This window comes from Marmota flaviventris, chromosome 13, assembly GCF_047511675.1.
Source record: "Marmota flaviventris isolate mMarFla1 chromosome 13, mMarFla1.hap1, whole genome shotgun sequence".
Taxonomy (NCBI): Eukaryota; Metazoa; Chordata; class Mammalia; order Rodentia; family Sciuridae; genus Marmota; species Marmota flaviventris.
This window is the reverse complement of record NC_092510.1, coordinates 83973394-83999046: the sequence shown is the minus strand read 5'-3', so window position 1 is coordinate 83999046 and position 25653 is coordinate 83973394. Positions and strand designations below refer to the sequence as shown.

Sequence of the window (25653 nt, the reverse complement as noted above, 5' to 3'; positions counted from 1 at the left end):
GGTCACTACATAAATTTAAAAGAGGGGGGACTGCCTAGTTTCAAAAGGGCAGGAACAATCCTTGGCTTCACCCCAGGGAATGAAAGACCATTCCAAGGACAGGAAGGAGGAAAGGTGGAGGCACCTGGACAGAAAAAAAAAAAAAAAAAAAAAACAAGGCATTAAGATAAAAAGGTAGAAGAGCTGGGGTGGAGCTACAGTGGGGCCGTGCTCACTCCTGGGGACTGTGAGGAGACAGTTTTATTCCTTACCAAGATGAAGCTCCTGCTGCTGAGTCTGGGACTGACCCTGATCTGGGCTCACACAGAAGGAACCCATGATGCTGTGACAAGCGACTTTGATCCGTCCAAGGTAAAACTGTGGAGCATTACAACTTTTGATGCTGAAGGGTGGCATGTTAAAGGAGTGGGTTCAGACCTGAACTAAGAGCAACTGTGCCATATTAAAATGCAACAGTGCCGGGGACTTCCAATTTCACTGAAGAGACAGTGGAAATGTCCTAGGTGTCCTGTCAAATGATCTGAGTTCTAATTCCCTCTTCTCATCCTGAGCCCTGCCCCATAGGCCAAGAGTTCAAGGGGAAGAGTGTCTGTGTGGCATTCCCTCTCCTCTTTTCTCACTTAGCCATTTTTCTTATTTATTGCAGTATTCAGGGGAGTGGTATTCCATTCTCTTGGCCTCTGATCATAAGGAAAAGATAGAAGAAAACGGTAGCATGAGGGTTTTTGTGGAATATATCCATGCCTTGAAGAACTCTTCCTTAGGCTTTAAATTCCATATAATGTGAGTATGGCTTTTTTGTTGGGAAAGGGAAAATGAATGAGTAGGTATGGTTTTAAACCTAAACACACACACACACACACAGAGACAACTCATGCACACAGACATGTGCACATACATACTGAGCCTGCATCCAAAATCACAGTCCCTCAGTTGAACTGACCCAAGACTTGATGGACCTGGGACTTTTCAAGATTCATTGATAAAGAATTGGTTACAGGACTAAGTTGATTAGAAGTGGGGGATGCAGAGGGCAGAGGGGTATCAGAATCAAGGTTAGCATGACAATATGGAATAGTTCAAGAGCATGGGATTTAGAATCAACAGACTGAATTTGATTTTTACCAGCTGTTGACCAACAAAACCCATCCCTGACCAGGTGTGGTGGTGCACAACTTTAATCCCAGTGGCTCAGAGGCTGAGGCAGGAGGATCATGGGTTCAAAGCTAGCTTTAAACTTAGTGAGACCCTGTAACTAAATAAAATATGAAAAATGGCTGAGGATGTATCTCAGTGGTTAAGCACCCCTTGGTTAATCCCTACTACCATAAAAAAAGAATTCATCCCTTCCCACCTTCATTTTCCATGGACAAAAGCTGGTGATAAAGATTCTCCCTCTTGATTTCTTGTGAGGGCTGAGTCAGGTGATGTTCATAAAGAACTCAGCTGAGAGGCACCATTAGTGCATACTTAGCTAATGATTTTAACGAGTGGTTGTGGCATATTAGTAGTAAGTATGGTAATTAGTAGTAACAATGGTGACAAGCAGTTCAAGCACTTTTTAAGTAATTTCCCAAGTATCAAAGTAAATGAAACAATTATGAAGAAGATCTGTTTGTTAATTGTACAAAAAATATTCAAAAGTTAGGTGGAATCAGAAACCCAGGTTATAGGTAGAATAGGGGATGAGGAAGCCAGCCTCAACAATATGTCCTGGGCCCAAACTCGTTCTTTTTTACAGTATAAATGGAGTATGTGCTGAAATTGCGTTTGTTTGTGACAAAACAGAAGAGGATGGTGTATATTCTGTTGAATGTAAGTAGACCACAAATGTTCTTTCTAAATTATATTTCCAACTGCAAGGAATTCACTGAACTCCAATATCATCAGGATATTTATCAATGACTCATTAATTCTTATTAAAGTAATATAATAGGGGCCATCTAATAGCCAATGTCCTGAATATAGGAAAAACGTATGTGCAAAAGCCAATTCCTATAATACCATCAAAGAAAGAATGCAGTCTGGTCAGACGTAGCTCCTTCTGCAATAAAGGTAATTGGCAGGAGGGGAAAGGTAAACTGGGTAGGATAACTGCTCGTTTTCTGCCATCTGTGTGAAGATGCCTGGGGGCATTGCCACACATATAGCCCAGGATGTAGCACCAGATATGTAATTCCAGAGGGCTTATTGGGAAGACAGAGAGCATTATTGACAGAGATGGTGAGGGAGGTGGACAGGTCTCAGGACGATAGAGGGTGAGTTGCTGCTGAGACTGAATGTTCTACACTCATGGTCTATTTACCAGTGTCCTTTTTAGAAGTCCTTCATGAAGCCCAGGGAGTTACAAAAGGAAGGCATTAGCCATCTTCACTGTGTCTTCTAGAAGATGCATTGTGTTTTTTCATGGGAAAGAATAGGTGAAAAGTTTTCATTGCTTCCCACAAACCAAAGAAGTTCTGAGCTGTATTCTGTTTCCTTCACAGATGATGGACATAATACATTTAAAGTACTTGAAACGGACTATTGTAACTATATTATTTTTTACCTAATAAATGAAAATCATGGAAATACAGTCCAACTGATGCAGCTCTATGGTAGAGTATTTTCATGCTGACACTCATCTTGGGTGGGAGGAAATGGAAGGAAGGACCCTAGACACAAAATGATCTCCCCAAGGTTATCAGAGACCCTATCTTCCCCACTGAAGACAGATGTATACCTTTGGGATTCCCTCAGGCTCACTGAAGGGAAGATCATGAAATCTCTCATTGTGCCAGAAAGATGTCTTATTGATGTCAGATTCAGAACAGGTCCTGACATACAATTGTCACCATCCATTTTCCTGTTCTCCTGGAGCCCTGTCCTCTCATTCTCCTCTATCCTCAAGACATAAGTCACAGCAGTAATGTCACTACTCTCACAGGTCGAGCACCAGATGTGAGCTCAGAACTCAAGCAGAAATTTGTGAATGTTTCTGAAAAATATGGAATTGTTAAGGAAAACATATTGGACCTGACCACTGTTGGTAAGTTTAGCTAGCTGGCTTTCTCCTCCTGAACTTCATGTCCACAGAAAAGGAAAATCCAAGGGAAGATAATCAGCCTCCTTTGTGCCAACATGGAGAAGCATCCAATTTCTCTTAGGGAAAAAAATAGGGATGGTCTCTCTGAATGTCTTCTGTTGTGCCTCTGCAGACCGCTGTATCCATGCCCGAGGTGGAACACAGTCCTAAGTCTCCAGGTAGGTGATCTCTGACCCTCATGCAGAGGGGGTGGACCAGGGAACAGTGCCTTCCCAAACCATTAGGGACTTGTGCCCGAAGATTGCATGAAGGAAAACAACATCGAGAGCTTTCTGTACTCTCTATAAGCCCACTGGTGCTCTGCCCTGGGCAATGTGCTGTGGCAATGTCACACAGATGGCAGGCAATAAGAAGCTCTCCTACCTAATATACTTTTTCCCCTTCCAACTATCTTTGTTGCAGAGGAGGCACACATGACCAAATTGTACAAAAATTTGAGTTGGTTGACCATCAACATTTGCACAAATGGCCTAAGCAACCAAAAAAGGAAGCAGTGACGTGCTCCTTACAGAGTGCTGCGTGCAGGGGATGCAGGTGGAAAAGGCTCAGTTACTGATAATGAGTTTAAGGTTATCAGGACGTGAAGGTTGAAATGGAATAAGAATAATAGGGTGTGAGTATGAAACCCATATAAATATGAATCTGTGTTTGTGGTCCATCTTCCAAGCCCAGGAAGCCATCTCACCTTCCAGTTAGGATCAGAATATCTTCTCTGACTCTGCACATCCTTGACTTCTCACTCCAGAATGGAACTGACTCATCTTTCCATTGTCCTCCAACCTGAAGAACAGAATTGGGTTTAAAAAAATAAGAACTTCCCTTTGTCCTCAGTTCAATCCCAGGAATGAGTGATGAGTTTCTGTGTTCTCTCCAGGGCAAAGAGAAAGTTTCCCCACCTGGGCTCCAGCATCATCTATCTCCTTCCTCACTGCTACGCCATCTTATGACAAGTTCTGTCACCTGATTTCCACCACTGTCACATATGAATGTGTCATCCTGGATCTCGAGGATCTTCTCAGATTGCTGAGGAAGATTCATCCATTCACCAAGAATCATAGGCTTTCTCTAAATTTCTCTTTGCCACACCCAGGTCAACTCTACATGAAGAAGGTCTTTCTCTACCCCTTCAATAAATGATCAGCCCTGGAGTCCTGTGACTTGTCCTTGTTCTGGGAGAATGGGAGGCTAAAGTGGGAGGATGAGAGGACCTCCTGGTCCCAGCACCAGAAATCCTCCTCCAGTGTCTCAGAGTCTACTCTGTGTTTCAGGATTCTCCCGTCTCCTGCAGTAATCCTTAGACCATCATCCCAAGTCCCCAGAAGGCTGCTTGCCCTTTTATTTGCATATTTTAGTGACCCCATAAGACCCTTTTGTGTACTGTAAGAATATAAGACTTGCTCCATAGTTTCTTTATCCTAGAATTCTCTTTTTCAGTGTAACACTGCAAGAGTGGCAGTGCTGTGACAGACACCAGCTCAATGTGGTTTGGGCATGTCTTGTGCAAAAATAAAGGCTCTGTCATCATAGGCTCAAAGATTAATGAGAGAACACTATCAACACATTTGAAGCTCCCTGTATCTCTCTATGTCTCCAGATCAGAAAACTAAATCAGGTTCAGGTGTATTCCTCCTCAAATACTTGGTCTGGTTGCCAATATATGGCAAAAGGCTATGTAGAAAGCCCACCAGTTATGGTAGGATCCTGCCCACCTCCTTTTTTGAAATGGGTTTCACAGTGTTGTCCAGGCTAGCCTCAAAGTTCCTTGCCCAAGCCATCCTCCTACCTCAGCCTCCTCAGTACAGGCACATGCCACCACAGCTGACTTGCCATTCCTTAATGATGGCATTTAAGGGACAGGAAAGCTGAGGCCCAGACTGCATGATCCAATCTCCCAGAGAATACTTAGAAAATAAATAACAGTAGCAAGAGCCACATTGATGATGGGAAATAGTGGGCCGTACCACATGCCAAGAAAATACAGCCCAAAGAGAAGGGTATTGCACAGAAGATGGAAGGAGACCCTCATTGTTATACAAAAATACATATAAGAGGATGTGAGGGGGAAGGGGGGAAAAAAGAGAAATGAGTTACAGTAGATGGGGTAGAGAGAGATGATAGGAGGGGAGGAGAAGGGGGATAGGAAGGGGATAGAAAAGGCAGCAGAATACAACAGACACTAGTATGGCAGTATGTATAAACGTGGCTGTATAACCAATGTGATCCTGCAATCTGTACACGTGGGAAAAATAAGAATTCATACCCCATTTGAACCAAATGTATGATATGTCAAATCATTGTAATGTTTTGAGCAACCAATAAAAAAAAAGAAAGAAAAAAAATACAGCCCAGAGAAAGTCATGAAAACCCGTGTCTATCTCCAGATCAAGACAGCTCACACCTAGACCCACCCCTTCAACTCCAAATACTTTGTGCAAATGAGACACGAAATATTCAGAACACTCAAAGACAGAGGGGAATGTCTATAGATCAGAAGCAGAGCAAGCCCTTTCTAAAGAAAGAAAAGGGGAAACCACGTGGGAACCAGAGAGTAAACGGAGCAATGCTGTCCTCTGGGATCTGAGGACAGATCTGAGACAATGATCCATGATTGGGGGCAAGTGTCACAAAAGCTAGGCAAGGGTGTGGGCTGAATATGCACCTCCAAGGTCCAGAAGCTGAGCCAGAGAGACCCACCCCTAACTCCAAGGGACTTGGACAGCTCCTCTCCCCTACCTGGAGTCACAGAAAGAGGCTGTGGGCCTGTGGTTGCAGAAGTGAAAACTTCCGAACTTTAGGAAAAGCACCCCTTAATCTCCTGGGACTGGCCCGACTCTCACATTTAGGCTTCAGTGTTTTCACAGCTGGCCTGACTATCCTGGCTGGGCTCTAGATTGTTCTGGTGGACATGAACCATCTCATAAAACAGCAACATGAAATAAGGGCACTCTGAGATCAGAAAAACAAAATACTTTTGCAATCCACTAACACGATTCTCTCCTGGCTAAATTGAGTCACAGCTACTTCTCTATCAATTGCAGATTTATGTCTGTCTATCTCCATTTCTTGTTCGTAAGCTTTATTGAGCTCTCCAACCATTGAATTGTCACTGCAATTCTGATTGCACCCAACTTAGAGCTCCTCTGGACCTCCCCAAATCCTATAGAAGGTTCTTCCTATGACTCTTTCTGAGATGCCCAGTTCCCCTTGGTGAGTGTTCTTTCTAGCAGTAAAGTTGGCTTTACTAGCCAACTTCTTGACTTACACATGTGTTCCTAGTGGTCTTTGGTGGAAGGATATTAACATTTTTAGGACAAGAACACAGGTGTCCTCCATGCAGGGGAAGCACCAGGCTGAATCACAAATGCAAGGCTCGGTTTGACACTGTATACCCATCAGGGCCCAGAACACAGAATGCCTTCAAGGATTTTGGCCTGAGCAATGGAAAGCTGGAACTGCCATTTAATCCAGTCAGTTGGGGGGATGAATTTAGTGGGGAAAGCTACATATCTCTGTTGAACATACCATTAGTCTATCTAGGTGGGCTGCTATCAGAAAGAGATGCAGGTGTAATCCAGTATGGTTTAATGAAGATGGGATTAATTTCTCCCCTATGAACATCTGAAGTGAATATTCCCTGCAGTCATTCAGGAACCCACTTCTTTCTATACACTACTCCCTAGGACAATGTCCTCATCCGCAGGGGTTAAAGCTGAGTTGTAAGAGGTAAGCAAAAATAGATGGTGGGGAAGCATGGACTTCCCTCCACTCCGCCCTGGGAGGTTCTTCCAAGTTCATCCTCCTTCATGGCCACTACCCACTTCCTGCTTGCACAGGTTTAGAGAGATTACTTTCAGAATTAAAATACCATATAATTTGCTATTGGTTAGGCCCAAGTTTCTTTTGGCAATATAAATTCCTCAAAAGCTTAATAGATTTCTGGTGCACTAAACTCTTGATTTCTCCCACGGACAGATAACTGTACTCTTAGAAAATATTTAAGCCTGAAAACTCTGCCGTGGTCTAGGTCAGCCTCTATGATCTGCCCACCCTTTCCTTTCCTTTAACAGTGGTTTGACAACATCTAAAGCAAGAGATTTGGGTGGGATGGGTCCTTCAATCTCGTCTTCACCAGCGGTCTCCCTACCTGTCACAGCAGCAGCTTTAACTTTTACTAAGCCTGGACACCCACTTCCTGTCACTGCTTACAATGCTTCACTTTGGGATCCCAAAGCAGTGGCACTCAGTCAACTTCCAGTGAGGCTGCAGGTAGGGAGGGTATCTTTTAGTGATGCTCTGCTACTGTGCCTCTTCACTTGCAGCTTGGCTGCCTCTAGCCCCAGCCCCTCCCTCTTGTGAGTTTTGCTGAAAGCACAAGAACCTGCCAACACCACACCAGACTTTCAACACCCTTTTTTTTTAATCTAGTTCCCAGTGCCTTTGTCGGCACACACTGCATCTTCCATAGAACAGCAAGCAAATATTTGACCAAAGGTTTTGCCAACATATAACTAGAGGTAGCAGGTTTCCAGGCTGTTATACCTGAATTCATATCCCCCCCTCCTCCTCCTTAATCATCCTCCTCCTCCTCCTCCTCCTCCTCCTCCTCTTCTTCTTTCTCTCTATCTATCTTTGGTACCAGAGATTGAACTCAGGGGCCCTCAACCACTGAGCCACAACCCCAGCCCTATTTTGTATTTTATTTTGAGACACAGTCTCATTGAGTTGCTTAGTGCCTCGCTGTTGCTGAGGCTGGCTTTGAACTCACTATCCTTCTGTCTCAGCCTCCCGAGCTGCTGGGATTACAGGTGTGCACCATGGTGCTCGGTGACACCTGAATTTTTGATACCCAATACCTACCTTCTGAGAGTCTACTGGCCATGCATTTTGAAGTTGATCAATTGCCTTAACTAATCAGTCTCCACCTTGTGGCATATTCTTTGAGCTAGACTTGCAGCTACACGTGGCTAATAAGGATCATGATAAAGCCAGACACTGCACTTATAAATGAAGATGAAGGTCTAGGTCAGTAGAGAGGTTCAAAAACATGGAGCAATTTGTGTTCTATAAAGATAAAAGCCTGGGGGTGTTTGTTGGTTAGTTTCCTTAAAGATATTAAGGACATGAATCTTAATCCAAATGAGATAGATAACCCTTATTATGTACGTTTTGCTTGTTTAATTTACTTTGAACATTCCCATGACACTGAGACTTCAGGACTTTATAAACTCAGCATCTCCTCCTGCCCCAGGTCCACAGCAATTAGTCTTATGGCCATAAACAGTAATGGCTTTTCTTTGGGGAATGCGGGCTCCTGATGACTGTGATGTCTCTGGAGAATGAGTTCTTTCTTTCTTTCTTTCTTTCTTTACTTTTTTTTTAAAGAAAGGGTATTTGGGGCTGAGTTTGTGCCTCAGTGGTAGAGCACTTACCTAGGATGTGTGAGGAACTGGGTTAGATTCTCAGCACCACATATAAATCAATGAATAAAATACAGGTCCATCAACATCTAAAAAGAAATTTAAAAAACGAGGGAGTATTTGTACCCAAATGCAATAGATCAATGTCACTAACATACTGATAACAGATTTCATTATCAGCAAGATAATGTATATTTTCTTCAACAAGTTAAAGTTGTTGTTCTCTATTAACATAATTAAATCTCGAAAACATCTGAATGAGTAAGTGTAGTACAATATCATATATAAAATTTACATGACACACAGTGTGAGATGCCACCCATGAAGCTACCTGAGTGGTCTTTTACTCAGTACTGAGCCATGGGGGACTTAGGTCTCCCTTGGGGAATGATTCCGGCTTTTCCATGTGTAGACTGCCCAAAGCGTGAGATCTCTGCCTTTGCTCTACTAGTGGGTCAGCTCTCTCTGGACTTGGGCGTAATCCACTGGGAACTGGATAGCTCGCCTCCTACCTTATATGGCAAAAGAACGTTCCATGGAAAAATCTTTGATGCTTCCCCCATATAAATAAAGCAAACACAGACTCTCTTTTTCCAGTTTGGAAGCTGGACCCTTAAGGTGGAAGAGTGTCTGGGGCTGCCCTGAACAGGAGCTGAGCACGCCCCTTAGCCTTGAGTAATGGGGTGTGCAACTGGCATCCCCTGAAGTGTGAGGCAGGGCCTCACCTTCACTAGGGAGTGCAGCTCTGGGAGTGGGCATCACCCAATGCGACAGGGCCACACCCCCTGTTTGCTGTATAACACAATCCCCTTCCCTTATTTGGGTGGAATTTTCTATGGAATGTCCCTCCCTTAATAAAAACAGGGGTTCGGGGTGTGCTTGCTCTCAGCCTCTTGCCTCCCTTGTTCCCCTTGCCCTCCAGCGTGGGAGCTGAGGCCTCAGAGCCCTCCTTGAACCCTGGAAAAGGTATTTCTGTGTTTATGTGGTCCTTTTGTGGCCAGGCCAATTCACTTTGAGTGACCCTGACTCCATGGCCCATGCGGGACGTGGGTGATAGAAGAGCTGTCCCACACCCACTTTCTAAAATTACTTCCTGGGTCCTGTGGTTTCTTCACCATTTTCTCTTTCTGTGCTTTATTTCGCAGCCAGCCCCTTGCCCGCTGAAGAAACCCTAATTCCACCACCTGTGCAGGTCGCAGGCCAGAACAGACGACAAGGCAATTCATTATTCATGGAGACCTGGACTCAGACTCAGTAGGTCTGGTGTGGAGCCTGACATTCGGCTTTCTCCCAGACGCCCAGGTGATACCAGAACTGCTGCTCTATGGTCCACATTTTGAACAGCAAGGCATTCAATTATGAAAATGGATTAGAACAATAATACGAGCTCTCCATAGAGTTAACTCCTGAGTTGGGGGTGGTAATCAGAGGGGACCATCCATATCAGTGATTTTTACTACTGGTGGTTTTCTTGTCTTTTATCCCTACATAAACTAAGTAGGGATAAAAGACAAGATGCCATGTTGTTTTCTGGGTGGTAGATGTGTGGGTAACTGTTAGTCAGTTCTCCATCACTAAAGCAAATACCTGAGAAAAATCAGCTCATGAAGTGAAAACGTTTATTTTGGTCCAAGCTTTTGATTTTTCAGCCCAGAATTGGATGGGCCTGTGTGGAGGCAGCACAGAATGGCAGAAGCATACAGTGGGGCAAACTGCTTGCCTCCTGCTTGGGAGACAAAAGTGGGGGCACAGGCTGGGGCCACTCAAAGGCACTTCTCCAGTGACCTGAAGACCCCTCACTAGGCCTGGCTCTTGACAATTCCCCACCTCCTCACAGCACCAGATGTTGGGGACCCAGCCTTCAACACACGGGCCTTTGGGGGCATTTCAGATCCAAACTGTAGCAGTAATTATTATTTTCTGCTTCCTGTGTTTTGTGTTTTTCAAATTTCTCCAAAAAATGAGAGAAAAGAATAAAAGAAAGGAGTAAAGAAAGCAGAGTTTTAAGCTGCGTGCTCTAGGAGGTTCTAGAACAACCTGTTCCCTCTTAGCACTTCCAGAGACTGAAGTTCTTTGGCTCGTGGCCTCTTCCTCTGTCTTCAGAGCCAGCACCAGGCCAAGTCCTTCTGGCATGACCCTCTCTCTGCTTCTTTCCTCCATCTCCCTCTTCCACTTGGAATGATTTCTGGATTTCGCCAAGCCCATCCAGATAGCACAGGATGATCTGCACCTCAAATTCAGCTGACGGGGAATGGAATCCTCCTCTGCCATGGAGCCTAACATGCTCACAGGGTGCTAGCACATGCACATGTCTGGGGGACCTCATTCTGCTAGGGAGTCTTCCCTGCCCTGCTCCAGCCTCCAACCCAGCCCCTGTGTTCTCCTGCCTCGGCTTGTCTTTGTTCTTCTGATTCAGGTTATTTCTCCCACTATTTTCTAGAAAGTAACATCCTTCTCCTCCTTTCCTCCTCCTCCTCTTCTTTCTTTTTCTCCTCCTTATAACAAAAAGGCACAATTAAAAGACAACTAGAACATGACAGACCAATTCAAGTCTAGGTACAGAGAGTACTCACAAGACACAGTTGGGGAAAGCCTGTGGGAAACCTCAGAATCCACAGGGCCCTGGGCAGAGTGCTCAGAAATTTCCTCTCAGCAGAATGAACAATTAGTTCATTCTGACAAATATTAAAAGCAAGATCCAAAAGGATCAAATTGTTTTCAAGTAATTTAACAATGTCTCAGAACAAAGCTCAAAAATATTTATAGAGCTGGGCACAGTGGTGCATTTCTGTAATATCAGTGGCTCAGGAGGTTGGTGTGTTCAAAGCCAGCCTTAGCAACAATGAGACACTAAGCAGCTCAGTGAAAGCCTGTCTCTAAATAAATACAAAATAGGGCTGGGGATGTGGCTCAGTGGTTGAGTGTCCCTGAGTTCAATCCCCAGTACCCTCCAAAATATGTATAAAAATAAAGATGATCCAATCACAATGTCTGGTATTCAATTTAAAAAGTTATGAGGCACATAAAAAGCAGGAAAATATGATCCCAATGAGGAAAAATGTATAAATTAATTAAAATTGACACAGAGGTTAGGTTCAACGGGGACATTAAGATCCTAATTATAACTCAACTCCTCAGATAAAAACTAACAATTGTGAGATAAAACATATACTACTACCAGAATATTAAAGGAAATTCTTAAGGTTCAAGAATAATGATACCAGATAAAGTTAGGAAATCTGTACAAAGTAGCGAGGAGACCAGAAACAGTAATTACATATGCATATTTTTTTAATTATTTAAAAAATAATTGACTCCACACAACGTAATAACAATGTAGTGCGCAGTTTTAACAGGTCAGTGTAAACTGTGGGACCAAAAGAACACCAGGGCTGAGAGGGGAGAAGTGGAAGAAGACTGTCGTGATGCTCTTGCTCCGTATACACACACTCCAGCAGGGAAGGTCAGATCCTCCAACTCCCTGCTAACACAACAAAGCTGCAGTGGGTGGTTATATGTTTGCCCCTTAAGCGTCTCCATCAGAATTTCTCTGGATATAATAAACCCCGGGTCAGAGGGAAGTCTGCATGAGGGCGTATGTGCAAAGAGTATTTGATAAAAACTGTAGACCTGCTCCCATCCACCTCCACCAATGGCACATGAGTGTTCCTCTAGTCCCCTCTCTCTGCCAACCTGGTTTTAGCCAGCTCTCTCATTCCTGCTAGTGTAATGGGCATAAATGGGTGTCTCCAAGTGGATTGAATTTCTATTTCTCTGGATACTAGGGAGTTGGAGGGTTGGAGAGTCTCTTCCTCCATTCATTCGCCTTTGGTGTGTCCTCTTCTGTAACCTGCCAATTCATATTTCTATTGAAATTTCTGTCTTTATTTTTTTGAGAATATATAGGATGGCCTGGAATATTATAGCTTAGTCTTCTCCCAATTGCCACTGTTTATTAACTCTAATGTCTTTGATACCATTACAAATTTTGATGCAACCAGATCCATCATTTTTAGTGGGGAAGAGGTTGTTTATGTTTTGTGCTTTTAAAATTTTGTTTTGGAAGTTCTTTGCTAAAATGCAAAATATCCTCCTATATGTTCTCCAATTAACTTCAGAGCTCATCTTTCATGTTTATGACTGTATTAGTTGGCTTTGTTACTATAACAAATACCTGAGATAATTAACTTATAAAGAGATATGGTTTGTTTTGACTGTCAGTTCTGAAGGCTTCAGTCCAGGATCACTCCAGCGCATCATGGCAGCGGTGTGTGGCAGAGCAAACCACTCCCCTCATCAGACAGGAAACAGAGAGAGAATACAAGAAGATGGAGTGTCCCCAAATCCCCTGTGGGGGCACACCTTTAATGACCTAAGGATCTCCCATGAGGTCCTATCTCCTGAAAGTTCTACTATCTCCCAGTAGGGCCATTTAGGGATCAATCTTTTATTTGGGGAGGGGGTATTACCAGGGATTGAACTCAAGGGCTCTCGACCACTGAGCCACATCCCCAGCCCTGTTTTGTACTTTATTTAGAGACAGGGCCTCACTGAGTTGCTTAGCCCCTCACTGTAGCTGAGGCTGACTTTGAACTCTAAATCCTCCTGCCTCAGCCTCTTCAGCTGCCAGGATTACAGGTGTGCACCACAGCACCTGGCAGGACCAAGCTTTTAATATCCGGACCTTTCAGTGACATTCTTTCAAAGGACAGTGAAGTCTTTAGTCTATCTGAAATCCACCTCTGTGTGTCAGATTCATTAAAAATCTAGTTTCCCTTCCATTGTTACTAAATAATTTGTCTTTGCTCAATCATTTTTACTGCTCCCTTTATCATATAATAATCCATATACAAACATACATAGGATGCCACTAATTTCTCAACATGCCCCCTTGATCAACTGGTACATTCTTACATCAATATCACAGCCCTGTGATATTATCCTGGTAGACTCCAAATTCATATTGCTAGGTAAATACCTACATAATATCCTCAGTTTCCCCTCTTGACTTGCAAAGCCTAAAATATTTACTATTTAGCCATTTAGGGAAAATAATGTTTGCTGATTTCTTTTCTATATGCTGGCCTTTCCTTTGCTTATGGTAGCTGTTTGTGCTACATTTTCCCCTAAATAAACAAATCTGTCAAGCAGAGCCCTTTAGAATGCCTTGAATATAATGGTTATTAAATCATGTGATTGTGTGACTTGAGTTTTTAAAAGTAGTCTTCTTACTGTTCCCCTTTAAATATCACAAATATCCTTAGCCTGAGTGGAAGAAAATCAAGAAATGTCAAGTAAACTTTCATAGTAAATATAAAACAAGAACACTCTGGGGTTATTTTGGAGTTTCAAGGACAATGGGGAAGACTCCAAGTCTGTGATCTTGGCTTAGAGGACTTTGTCATCCTGAGACAGAACTTTAGGAACTGAGTCCCAAGAAACAGGGCTATTGTTCTTGAAAATTAGTATTTCAGAAACATCATTCTATGGGTTTTCAAAAGTTTATGGTAGATGATTTCAGTTAGGAGGATAATAGAAAATTACTGGCCAACCACTTGGCCAAGAGAATTGGTATGCCAGGTTGAGGCAGAGAATATGGATGTTGTCTTTCGAGCTGGTCAGCAGCACCGAGGCCCATCACCCAGCTGTCAGGATTCCCACATCCTAACACAACTACATATTCCCCTATTATCTAAATGGGTTACAGCCCTTGACCCCAGGGTGCATCTGAAATCATAGTACAGAACGCCTTGTGTTTTTCCTATGTGCATATGATAGTTTAATTCATAAATTAGGCACAGAAAGAGATTAACAATAATAACTAATAAAATAGATAAAAACAATATGCTATAATAAACGTTGAAGTCCGATGTGGTCCTATCACTTGCTTTAATCAGTGAAGAGTGAGTGGAAAGTACTTATGTCTGGGCATCAGGATTTATTTTTTTTGTGTGTGTGTGTGTGTGTGTGTGTGCGCGCGCGCGCGTGTGTGTGGACATAATGTCCTTATTGTATTTATTTATTTTTATGTGGTGCTGAGGATCAAACCCAGTGCCCCAGTTGTGGGAGGCAAGCACTCTACCACTGAGCCACAACCCCAGCCCCTGAGCATCATGATTTTTAACAGCTTCCCAGGCGACTCAACAGTGCAGCCAAAGGTGAAAGACTCTTAGGTAAGGATGGAATGAGTTGGTTACACTACAAGACTCTAAGCCCGGATGGGGGTGTCCAGAAAGACACCGCCAGCAGGGCTTGACCTCTGCGGAAGGAATCTCTGTATCATGGCTCAGGAGGATCGCAAGTTCAAAGCCAGCCTCAGCAACTCAGCGAGGCCCTAAGTAATTTAGGGAGACTCTGTCTCAAAATGGAAGGAAGGAAGGAAGGGAGGGAGGGAGGGAGGATACAAAGACCTTAGGCGGGCTCACAGGTGGCCTCCATGCCGCCCCTGGCTCAGGTTTCTCCTATGCTACAGCCGGATGCTCCTGCAGATAGACCCACGTCGGTGACCAGCGCCGCGCTCCTAGGGCGTCCACGGGGGGCTGGCGCCCTCTTTCGGCCAACCGCGAGCATTGCAGGCTCCTCCCCGCTGCTGCCTCGCGCTGCTCAGAAACTGAGCCTGTGTCCCTTGGCCAGGCATTTTTAAGAAGCCCTGGGTAGGGTTCACACTGGCCTTCTCAGATTCTCTACTGCTTGAAAAGCCAGGCTGGCGCGAGCATGGAGTAAAATGCAGCCCAAGGGGGCTACAGGGATGCAGAGACCGATCAGGCTCCAGGGCCGGGGAGGAAAGGCAGATACAGATGCTTCCCCCAGAACTGCCTTGAGGAACCAAGGGCCATCCTCTGTAAGAGCCCAGGGCCTCATCCCAGCAGCCCCTCTAAGGGAGTCAATGCAGTGTGGGGAAGTCATGAATTCTGTCTTCCAAATATAGGAATTTCCTGCTTCACATCAGAAATTTGTTCATGAAAATCAGAGGTTCTTTGTGAAAATGCTATTTGAAAGGCTATTTGCTATTTTTTGAAATAACTTTATTTAGTTGTAGGTGGACACGATGCCTTTATTTTATTTATTCATTTATTTGTATGTGGTGCTGTGGATCTAACCCAGTGCCTCACCCACATTAGGCGAGCACTGTACTGTTTAACCACAACCCCAACCACTTGAAATAACTTTTTGTACATGAAGTGTCAACTTTCATTAGTTTAAATAAGAATTGACTAATCCATTGGTGGTGGGAATACAAATTGGTGCAACCACTATGGAAAGCAGTATGGGGATACCTCAGAAAACTTGGAATGGATCCACCATTTGACCTAGCTATCCCACTCCTCCATTTATACTGGAAGGATTTAAAATCAGCATACTATAGTGACACAGCCACATCAATGAAATGAAAGAACTTTGGCTCGTGTAGAGGGGAGTGAGGGGAAGGGTTGTGGGGATGGGAAGGATGGTAGAATGAGACAGATATTATTACCTTCTATACATGTTTGATTACACTACTGGAGTGACTCTGCACCGTGTACAGCCAGAGGACTGAGAAGTTATGCTCCATTTGTGTACAATATGTCAAAATGCATCCTACTGTGAAATTAAAAAAAAACAATAAATAAATACATATGAATTGTCCCCCTGAGACCCTCACCACAGTCAAGATCAGGAGTGTAGCTGCCATCCTCAGAAGTTTTCTCATGTCCCTTTGTGATCTCGTCCCCCTGCAGTGCCACCTGAACCCCAGACAACAAGGAATCTGTCTTCTATCATTCTTATGCTCTGGATCTGGAATGTCCCACAAACGTTTCTGTGTTAAAGCCTTGGTCCTTAATGCGGCCATTTTAAAAAACAGGGCTTGGGGGAAGTGACTAGATCATTAGGGCCTTAACCTCATTGATGGATTAATACATTGGTGGGATCATAACTGAAGGGACTGTTGAGAGGTGATGGAAACTGTAGAGATGGAGCCTAAATTGAAGGGTGTGGGTCCTTGGGAGGGCCTACCCTTGGGGACTATTTCTTTCCCTAGTCCCTGCTGAAGGGGTTCCCCAGCTGCCTTCTCCCCCTTCCCCTCCTTCTCCCCTCCCCCTCCTCTCTCTGCTTCCTGAGCCTCTGACACGCCCTTCCACCATGTCCTGCCTCACTTCAAGCCCAAAGTAACCGTGGACTGAGACCTCTGAAACTGTGAGCCACAATAAATCTTTCCTGTCTTAGTTTTTCTTAGGTGTTGTGCCACAGCGACAAAAATCTGAGTCATATAGTCATTATCGTTTTCATTTTGTAGATTTATACAAATGGAATCATCACAGGTACTCTCTGAGAGGTGGCTACTTCCACTCTGCCGTCATTGACATTCACTTTCATTGTGTGTTTATCAATAGTCCATTTCTTTTCACTGCTGAGTAATATTATCAGAGTACACAGATACAAACAGAACAAGGTGCAAGTTTCCCAGGCAATTGAGTTCTGTGTCCAAAGGATTCTTCATATTCTCCATGTCAGAACCATTAGCTCCATCTTCAAGGGACTTCCACTTCCTCAGGCCACTCTCTGAGTGTATTCAACATTAGTTTGAAGCTTAACATTCTAGCAGTGTTTCTAGTGCTTTTGAGACATGGCTTTTTATACCTAAAATGTTTGGAAGTAATGTTAAGGGAATAGTATAATTATCTGTGTGCTAAATCTGGTTATAATTAAGAAATTACCACTAGGACTCCAAGTTGGGGGTGGGGGGTATGATTGTCTGTGCTCCTCGCTGAAACCCTATTAAAACACCATGAATTAAAAGGTCTGTGGGAGGGAAATGAGGTTGCAGCAGAAGCATTCAAAGATGAAAAACATGAAAGAGGAAATAAAAGCAGAGCAGATGACTCTAACCTTAGAACATGGTCAGCAGATGCCCCAGGGCCGAGAGCAAGCAGAGAAAACTGAAGCTCAGCATGTGCAGGGGACACCCAGAAGAGCAGAGATCCTTGGGACAAAGGCTCCAGCCCAGGAGAGGGGCTGGCAAAGGGGACATCAGGAAGGCTGGGTCAGAAGTGCACGTTAGCACCATCCCTGCCGCAGTCCACGCTGGCTCCAGGGTGGAAGCAGGAAACAGGAGCAGCAGCGAGTTTCTGGACACACTTGGAAAGAGAAGAAACAGGCTGTCACAGTGGGTAAGACGTGCAACGTGAGAAAGGACAAAGAATGCTGTCTTTGCTCTCTGGCCCCAGCAACTGGGCAAAATTTTAAAAAGGAGTTGACATGAGCTATAAAGAAAACTGCAGGACCCTTTGTCATCCTCTTGTCAAGAGTCCAGGACAGTTGGGAAAGGCCCCTCCTCCCTGCTCACTTCCCAGTCTCAGGCACTCCCTGTGCTGGGGCTGATTGGTGGCTGTCCCTCTCCTGCACTGAGTCTGCAGTCCCATTCCAGGGGCTTCAGTCTCACCCTTTATTCAGTCATTCCCTTCTCACACCCACACCTTCTGCCTGGGAAGGAGAAAGAGAGGAGGACATTCTTATAAAACTTAACAAGTTTCACCCGCTAGGCCTCTGTGTTTGTTGTAGTCCAAGTTCATCAATAATCTGCAGAGGTATTGACAATGGTAAGACAGCACGTTTAGCCCCTGAGGGGCTCCAAGAGCTAATAGAGTCAGCCTGCTGGGCAGAGGAGAGGGAGACACCCTCATGATGTGCCCCCCCACCAACAAGAGGCAATTGGGTCAACTTTGGGCAGAATTAGCAATCGGGCTTGTAGTCACAGACTCTGCACCAAAAACAGGTTCAATCAGCAGGTTCAATCAGCAGCCTGATTCTGATCAGCCTCAGAACCAGCCATAGAATCAGAGTGAGGAACCCAGATCATTCAGTGTGCAAACAGTGTTTGTTTCCAGGTTTAAGGGCCTCTTTGGTCTGCCGATCTGTACTTTTCCAGGTGGCAGAACAAAACCCCATTGGCAACATCCCACTAGACCAATTTCATGCTCCCTGAGTGGGAAGACCATATCCACCCTCCACTCTGCATGGCTGGCTTGGGCCAAGCAGTCACATCAGCTCATTAGACTCTGTTGGGTTTCAACTAAACCAGACCTCACTGAGCCAGGCCCAGGCAAGCCCAATGGAGGACACACTGGGCCAGCAGCCGTGATTCAGGTAGCACAGTAGCAGGGGAATAACGTTACCCTGGAGGAATTTTCCCATGAAAAATGAAGATGCCACTGAGTCAGGACAGCCACATTCTTGAATACACCGTGTCCACATTTAAGGAGGCTTCTGGAACCATCCCACTTTGTTCATGATTAAAAAAATACACTTTTTTTAAACCTTTATTTTATTTTATTTATTTTTTTATGTAGTGCTGAGAATCAAACCCACTTCCTCACACATGCAAGGCAAGTGCTTTACCCCTGAGCTACAACCACAGCTCTACCACCTTGTTCATCTATGAACTCAAGTTGAACCATCCCCAATGGGAATTTCTAGACAATAGTCACACGGCCATGAATCAGGTGTTCCATTTCAACAAGAACTTAGTAACGACCAAGAGCTGCTTTCCAAAAAGAGTCTACCCAGGTAGCCATGTCAGAGGGACCACAAGCCCCAAAGCCCAATGGTACCTCCCAAGGGAGACTGCTTCCCTTTGTTAGAGGCTCCAACTGAGGAAAATCAGAGACATACAGCCAGGTGAGGTGGCACATGTCTGTAATCCCAATGGCACCAGAGGCTGAGGCAGAAGGTTCACAAGTTCAAAGCCAGCCTCAGCAATTAAGCAAGGACCTGAGCAACTCAGTGAGACTCTGTCTCTAAATAAAATACAAAAAGGGTTGGGGATGTGGCTCAGTGGTTAAGTGCCCTGGGGTTCAATCCCTGGTACCAAAAAAAAAAAATCAGAGACTTGTTCTGTCTCCAATGCCCAGTGAATCCAATAAGGCATGTGGCTCCTTTGGAGAGATGGACTAGAGACAGAGTATGTTTTTTCTCTTGACTTCCACAGACATTAAAAACCGTGAGCCCACCCACAGAGACCTAAGAAACTTTACATAGCACCCTGAAATACAGGTTTGCCAGCCTCACCTGCTGACACAGGTGTGATCATATGGCTGTCAGGGTCATTGATATTTGACTTGCCAGCCAACAGGATATCTACATAGTGAACGTCAAAGGGTACGGGTTCTTGGGCTAAGTCCTGATGCCCTTATAGTGGCAATGGCCGTGGACTTTGTCCCCCTAGCTCTCATTTATATGTAACTCTTCCCCAATCAGGACAGTCCCTTCTGGGATGAGGAGATACATACACATAATAAATTGATTCATACTGTACGTTCACATGTGGACACAATAAAAACCATCTACAGTGTGAACACCAAGGGCCCTTCCACAGATCACAGTGTAACCTTGATAAAACCCATCACTCTTGATAAACACCCAGACACCCTTTTCAGCGCAAGGTCAAGTAGTAGGGTGATTTGGTGCCTGTGTTCAACAGGGTCATTGTCCTTTCCTTACCCAGAGTTCCCCAGCATACTTGGCCTTTTCATTTAAATGGCTGCCCTGCAAGTGGAGAGAAGGGAGGGCCCAGGGCATGTAGGGAGAATGGCCCTCCACTGGGAAACAAGGTTCATTTATTGTCTGTTTCTGCTCATAACTTAAACTGACTTATTTATTTATTTTTTGTTCACCTTACACTCTGTATCCCTTTAGGGGACCCCTTGACCCTTCTCCCTCCCACTGGGAAGAGTGTGAACAACCCAAAACTCTATTGGGGCTGCTTGTCTCAATCCTATCTCCCACTCCTCCATCTTAACAGGCAGCACAGTGGAGAGACACTTACCCTATCAAATGGGCAAAACATCCGCTCCCAGATAGAGCAAATGTCCTAGGGTACTTGCTTCTCATATCCCCTAACCCAGGTTACAAAAGTTCTTTGTCTCTTCTCTACCAGAAAGCCAAGTCTGTCAACATCCCAGTCTCGATGTTAAAACTTGAGACCTATGAAATATCTGAGAATCTACTTACAAAATGACAAATTAGCCTTTCACTGTTTCATGGGTGCTAGACAGAGAACACGACCCTCCTGGGTCAGAGATAAAAGACTGTTACCTACTGCTTGGCAGGCAGCATGAGCTTCTAGTCTGCAGGTGTTCCTTTCCCCCATCCCAAGTCCCATGGCAGCACCATGGAGCAGGCTTAGATGCTGCAGAGTAGCTCCATCATAACTGAAGAACCCCAATCTTAGGAAACCCTAATCACTGAAAGCAGCTACTGGCAAAAAAATATGTCTGATTTTGGCCACCCATCGAGGCATCGTCAAGAATTTTCAGGCAAAAAACTAGTTTTCAGTGACATAAAATGAGCTGAATCCTGGTGAATCAGTAGTCCCATAATAGTAGTCCCATAAAGGGACCACTGCCCCAGTTCTACAGCTCCACCTCCCACTTCTCAGAGCAATCTCAGATCTCATGGCTCAGGCTGGACAGCTGAAATCCAGACTCTACTTGATCAACAGCAGCTTTGTCATGTGGTTCTGATAGGAATGACTTTTGTGTAGGGAATTAGATGAGGCTGGTCCAGGACCTACGTGGAAGATTGCAAAGGATTAGCAGAGAAACGACTCACTAGTTCTTTGACCTGCTGAAATCCCTCAAGCAGAGTCTCAGTGTCTGGTTTTAGCCACCTGTCAAAATACATTTCCTCAACAGCATTCCATGGAAAACCTCGTTTACACTTTTTCAGTGACTTAAATATTTAATTGATCCTGGAAAGATGAATAATCCTCACAATCTAGTGTTCACCATCCTCAAGTCTCCTGCATGCCCCCAACCCTCTCAAAAAACTAGTCTTCCCTGGGAAATCAACCTTTTAGTTTATGTTTTTCATACATCTATTGCATATGTTTCTTCACTTCCATAGTTATTTTCATCTTAATAAATCTCTGGAATAATAAATGGAAATGGGTGAAATTATAATCATAATGGAATTTTTTCACCCAGAAAATGACAGATCAGATAAACAAAAAATGAGAATATTTAAAGTTTAAGTAATTATTATTAATAATCCAAATATAATGGGGTGGGACTGTTAAATGAATATCGTCTTTATGCAATCAAGCCTCTTTGGAGAAACAGCTGTTCAATAAGACAGACTATACACTGGGACACTAAAAAGCAAGGAAACTGTAAAGACCACTTGTCAACAAGCACTCAGGAACGAACAGAGGAGGATCCCACTGGCTTAAACAGGACAATGTCAGCACCAAAGGGAAAGATGATGGCAACAGATTGAAGTGCATGAACATAAGTGTCATTATGAAATGGCACTTCCAAAAAAATTTTTAAACCTTATTGCTGGAGGATGGTAGGACAAGTCAATACCATGAAAAACAATAAATAAAGGGAAGGAATCAAATATTCATCTTCCCTTTCTGTAAAATCTGTATTGGAGTTGAGGAGAAGAAGTTCCTACTTACAGAAACATTCCAGCTAATAAATGAAAAGGGAAGGACAGAGTGAGAAATTGGTATTTTGCATCTCCCAGTGAATCCTGCATCTAATAAACAGTCATCAAGGGATGCTGAAACCATAGGAGAAGAGGTGCCAAGGCCTTTGTAGTGGACGGATCAGACCGTCACCTGGTGAATGGAATTATTAGTTTTTGCATCTGCCAAAGTGGCACAACTGGACACTCTGCCTCCTGACGTGGTGCCTCCAGAAAGGCTCAAGCCACGAAGCCTTCATGCCTGAAGAGGAATTGAGTCTGAATCTACTCCACCTCTAGCAAACATGTCAGGAGGCCGAGGAAGCAGCCAGCAGATTCAAAATGTCACATTGGACATTCTACAGTACAAATGCCTCAGTTCCCCATTAATGAAAGATGGTGGGGGGGGGCACTATTGTAGGGATACAAAAAAAAGAGAGAGAAATAAAGAGAGAGAGAAAGTTACAAAGCAATGTTCAGACGCCGTTGGGTGGACTTGGGATTCAAATAATTCAGCAGAATAAAATGCTTCTCGTGAGACAATGAGAAATTTGAATATTACCTAATATAAAGGAATTGTGTTGATTTCTGTCAAATGTAATGATGGCGAGGTGTTTGCAATGGCAGGACCTGCTTTACACTACTCTGATAAATATTTTAAAACATGGAGCAGGAATACATAACAGAAGATTGGCAAATGCTAATTACCGAAGCTGGATGAACAGCAGGGAGAGGTTTGGTAAATTACTCCTTCTGCTTTTCTTTGAAATTCTAAGCAGTGGGACCCCAAATCCACCTTCAAATGTAGATGAGACATTGTAGCTGAAATGTCTTCAGTGTGGCCCAGGCTAGCTTGAGAACCACCATTCTAACCTTGCGTGTATTATATGCTAATAAGAACTTTACAACTTTGATATACCAGATATAAAAGAAGTTCCATTGGACTTGAAATTGATTTCCCATAAAATTTCAGTATTACATTGGTCAATGAAAGAAGCGATGCTAAATACAACTTCAACTTTGGGGAAATTTTGAATGGTTATAAGGAGAAGTGGTTAAATATTTTATCACTTATTGATGCAGTGTTTCATTAATGAGAACTAGCAACAATTTGAAGAAATTTTTACTCAGAATTTTATGGCTTTCATGTGGGCATTTCCAAGTATAAAAATTGATAGTAAAAATGTTGGAGGTTTTCATTTGAAAAAAAATTTACAAGATTGTCTTTGAAGTTTTTATATAAATTGTATATTTAATATTTCTAATATTTTATTTCATATTTTATCATAATTGTATAATAAAAATAACTGATAAATATTTTCATCAAATCCCACCTGGATGCCCCGAAATACACTCTAGTACAGCCCAGTGCTTCATGCCAATATTATCACTTTCTATGAATGTTCATGACCCAAAACATGTTGAGAGGCGTGGCTATAGAGGCATCAACCAAATAATACAAAACTTTATCTTTTGAGGTTGAAGCTTACATTTCAGGAAGATTAGACCTCATCTTTGTAGTGGACAGCCCAGGGAGAACCAAATAGACCCTAACTAAAAAGAGAAAAAGAAAATCCTCCCTCCTACTTGGTCTTATTTCTGTGTCCTGCAGATCAGAGGGTCTCTGACGCCTCCACTTTGGAGGACCAGCCCAGCTTACTGAATTCTCACGCTAAGGTGATCCTTCCTCCATCAAGTAGATGCGCTCCTTGAAGTCAGGGCTTGGCATTTGGATTTTCCTACGTTGAGCTACTTAAAGATAAATTCCGGAGCGCTGCATCAAGATGGCAAAGACAGTCCCAGATTCACGAAAGCATGGGTGGCAGTACCTTAAAACTCTAAACAATAATGTTAGTCAACAAGAATGTTTCTCAAGCAACTCCAAAGGTCTTTGGATAATTACAGAAGGAAAGAGCTGTGTGACAATGGCGACCTCTGGCGGTCGCCGTCTGAATGGCGTGATTAAACATCACCAGGACTAGGACAATCTCACATCATCTGCTTCTGAGGTGCTGTGTGAGGTACACTGCATCACCTGTGATGGATGCCTGCTCAAATAAATAAATAAATAAATAAATAAATAAAGGTTAAGTCAAAGTGAAGCCTTTGTCACTTGTCTTCAGTCTACAGGAGATTCGAGAGATTTGGAAAGGTTACATAGCAGTATGAGGAAATACTCAGAAAAACCCAGAGATGGGGCATTTGAAAAAACAACTGTCTCCTCAAAAGTTTATACCATGGAGGAGAAAGTCAGTGATGTAGGAATAAATGTGGGAAGTCTGTTCTCAAGGCATGGTTGGCTGCTGATCTGTTACTTGAAGTTTCTAATGAAAGTTACTATGGCTGATAGGGTTGCATTTTTTTTTTTTTTTAAGATGAGATGGAGAACTGCAAGATACTTTTTCTTTTATTGCTTCCTGCAGTAACTTCAGCTAAAAAGCAGTGTCTCCAGCTGGGCCTGTGGTGCAAGCCTGTAATCCCAGCAGCTCAGGAGGCTGAGGCAGGAGGATTAGTTCAAAGCCAGCCTCAGCAATTTATCAAGGCCCTAAGCAATTCAGTGCGACCGTGTGTCTAAATACAACACAAAAAGGGGGTTGGGGTGCTGGGGATGTAGCTCAGTGGTTAAGTGCACCAAGGTTCAATCCCTGGTACCAAAAAAAAAAAAAAAGCAATCTCTCCAGTGGTAAAGCATAATCAACTTCTCTTTGATTTAATATCTTAATCTACAAAACAACTGCATTATCTTGTGATTTGGAGAAGACTGAGAAGAGCCAATTGCAAAATAGCTCCGTGCTCCCAATGGCACAGTATTGAATGGTCACCTTACCTTCTCCCAACCCCAGCCAACTTCCCACATCCTAGTGGGCCCTAGAAGTACAGAATCAGATCTAGGTCAAGTGTCTCCCACCTAACTCAGTGGCATACGTCTGTAATCCCATTGACACCAGCGGCTGAGGCAGGAGGATCACAAGTTGGTGGCCAGCCTGGGAAACTTAGCAAGACCCTGTCTCAAAAAAATTTAAAAAGACTGGGGATGTAGATCAGTGGTAGAGCACCCCTGGATTAAAACCCCAGTACTGCAAAAAATAAAATAAAATAGCAGGAGGAGGAGGAGGAGAAAACAAAACAAAGAAAGAAAGATAAAAAGAAAATGTCCCTCACCTCACAAACTGCCTTCTTTCCTGAGATCCACTTCACTTTTTTCTTTTAAGCCCTCAAAACACAGAGTCAGGTTGTTTTCCTTTCCCCAGACAATAAGAGTAGACACCACTCACCACACACACACACACACACACACACACACACACACACAGGCAACTTCACTCAGGGACTCGAAGGGAACCCTCTCCAACCTACTGAGGAAGCCACCCTAAGTAATTCTAAAGGATCTTTCCCCTTCTGGGCTGCCTTTAATAAGTCCAAGGAATAGAATTACTTATTGGACTAAAAAATTGATGAAGAGAAGGATCCAGAAAGTTCACCTCTGGTGGTATATAATCTCTGGAAGGATATACCATTGTACCTTACCTTAAATATGATTTTTTATTTTTATTTTATAACCTAGCACAAAACATGACTTCACACTAATTAGGAAGGCTCCAATAATTTTTCAAAAATAGCAAGTGGTGAGAATGTAGAGAAATTGAAACCTTTCGCATCACTGGAGGGAATGAGATGGTAAACCAAGATGGAAAACAACTGGCA

General features: G+C 43.6%; 1 protein-coding gene across 1 annotated transcript; it reads left to right on the top strand.

Moving 5' to 3' along the window:
- The first annotated feature begins 255 nt into the window (after positions 1–255).
- LOC139701487 (major urinary protein 20-like) lies at positions 256–3235 on the top strand. Its single transcript, XM_071600404.1, has 6 exons — positions 256–351; positions 647–783; positions 1742–1815; positions 2487–2597; positions 2927–3028; positions 3198–3235. Exons 1-6 carry the CDS (start codon positions 256–258, stop codon positions 3233–3235), a joined length of 558 nt encoding a protein of 185 aa, XP_071456505.1.
- The last annotated feature ends 22418 nt before the right edge of the window (positions 3236–25653 follow it).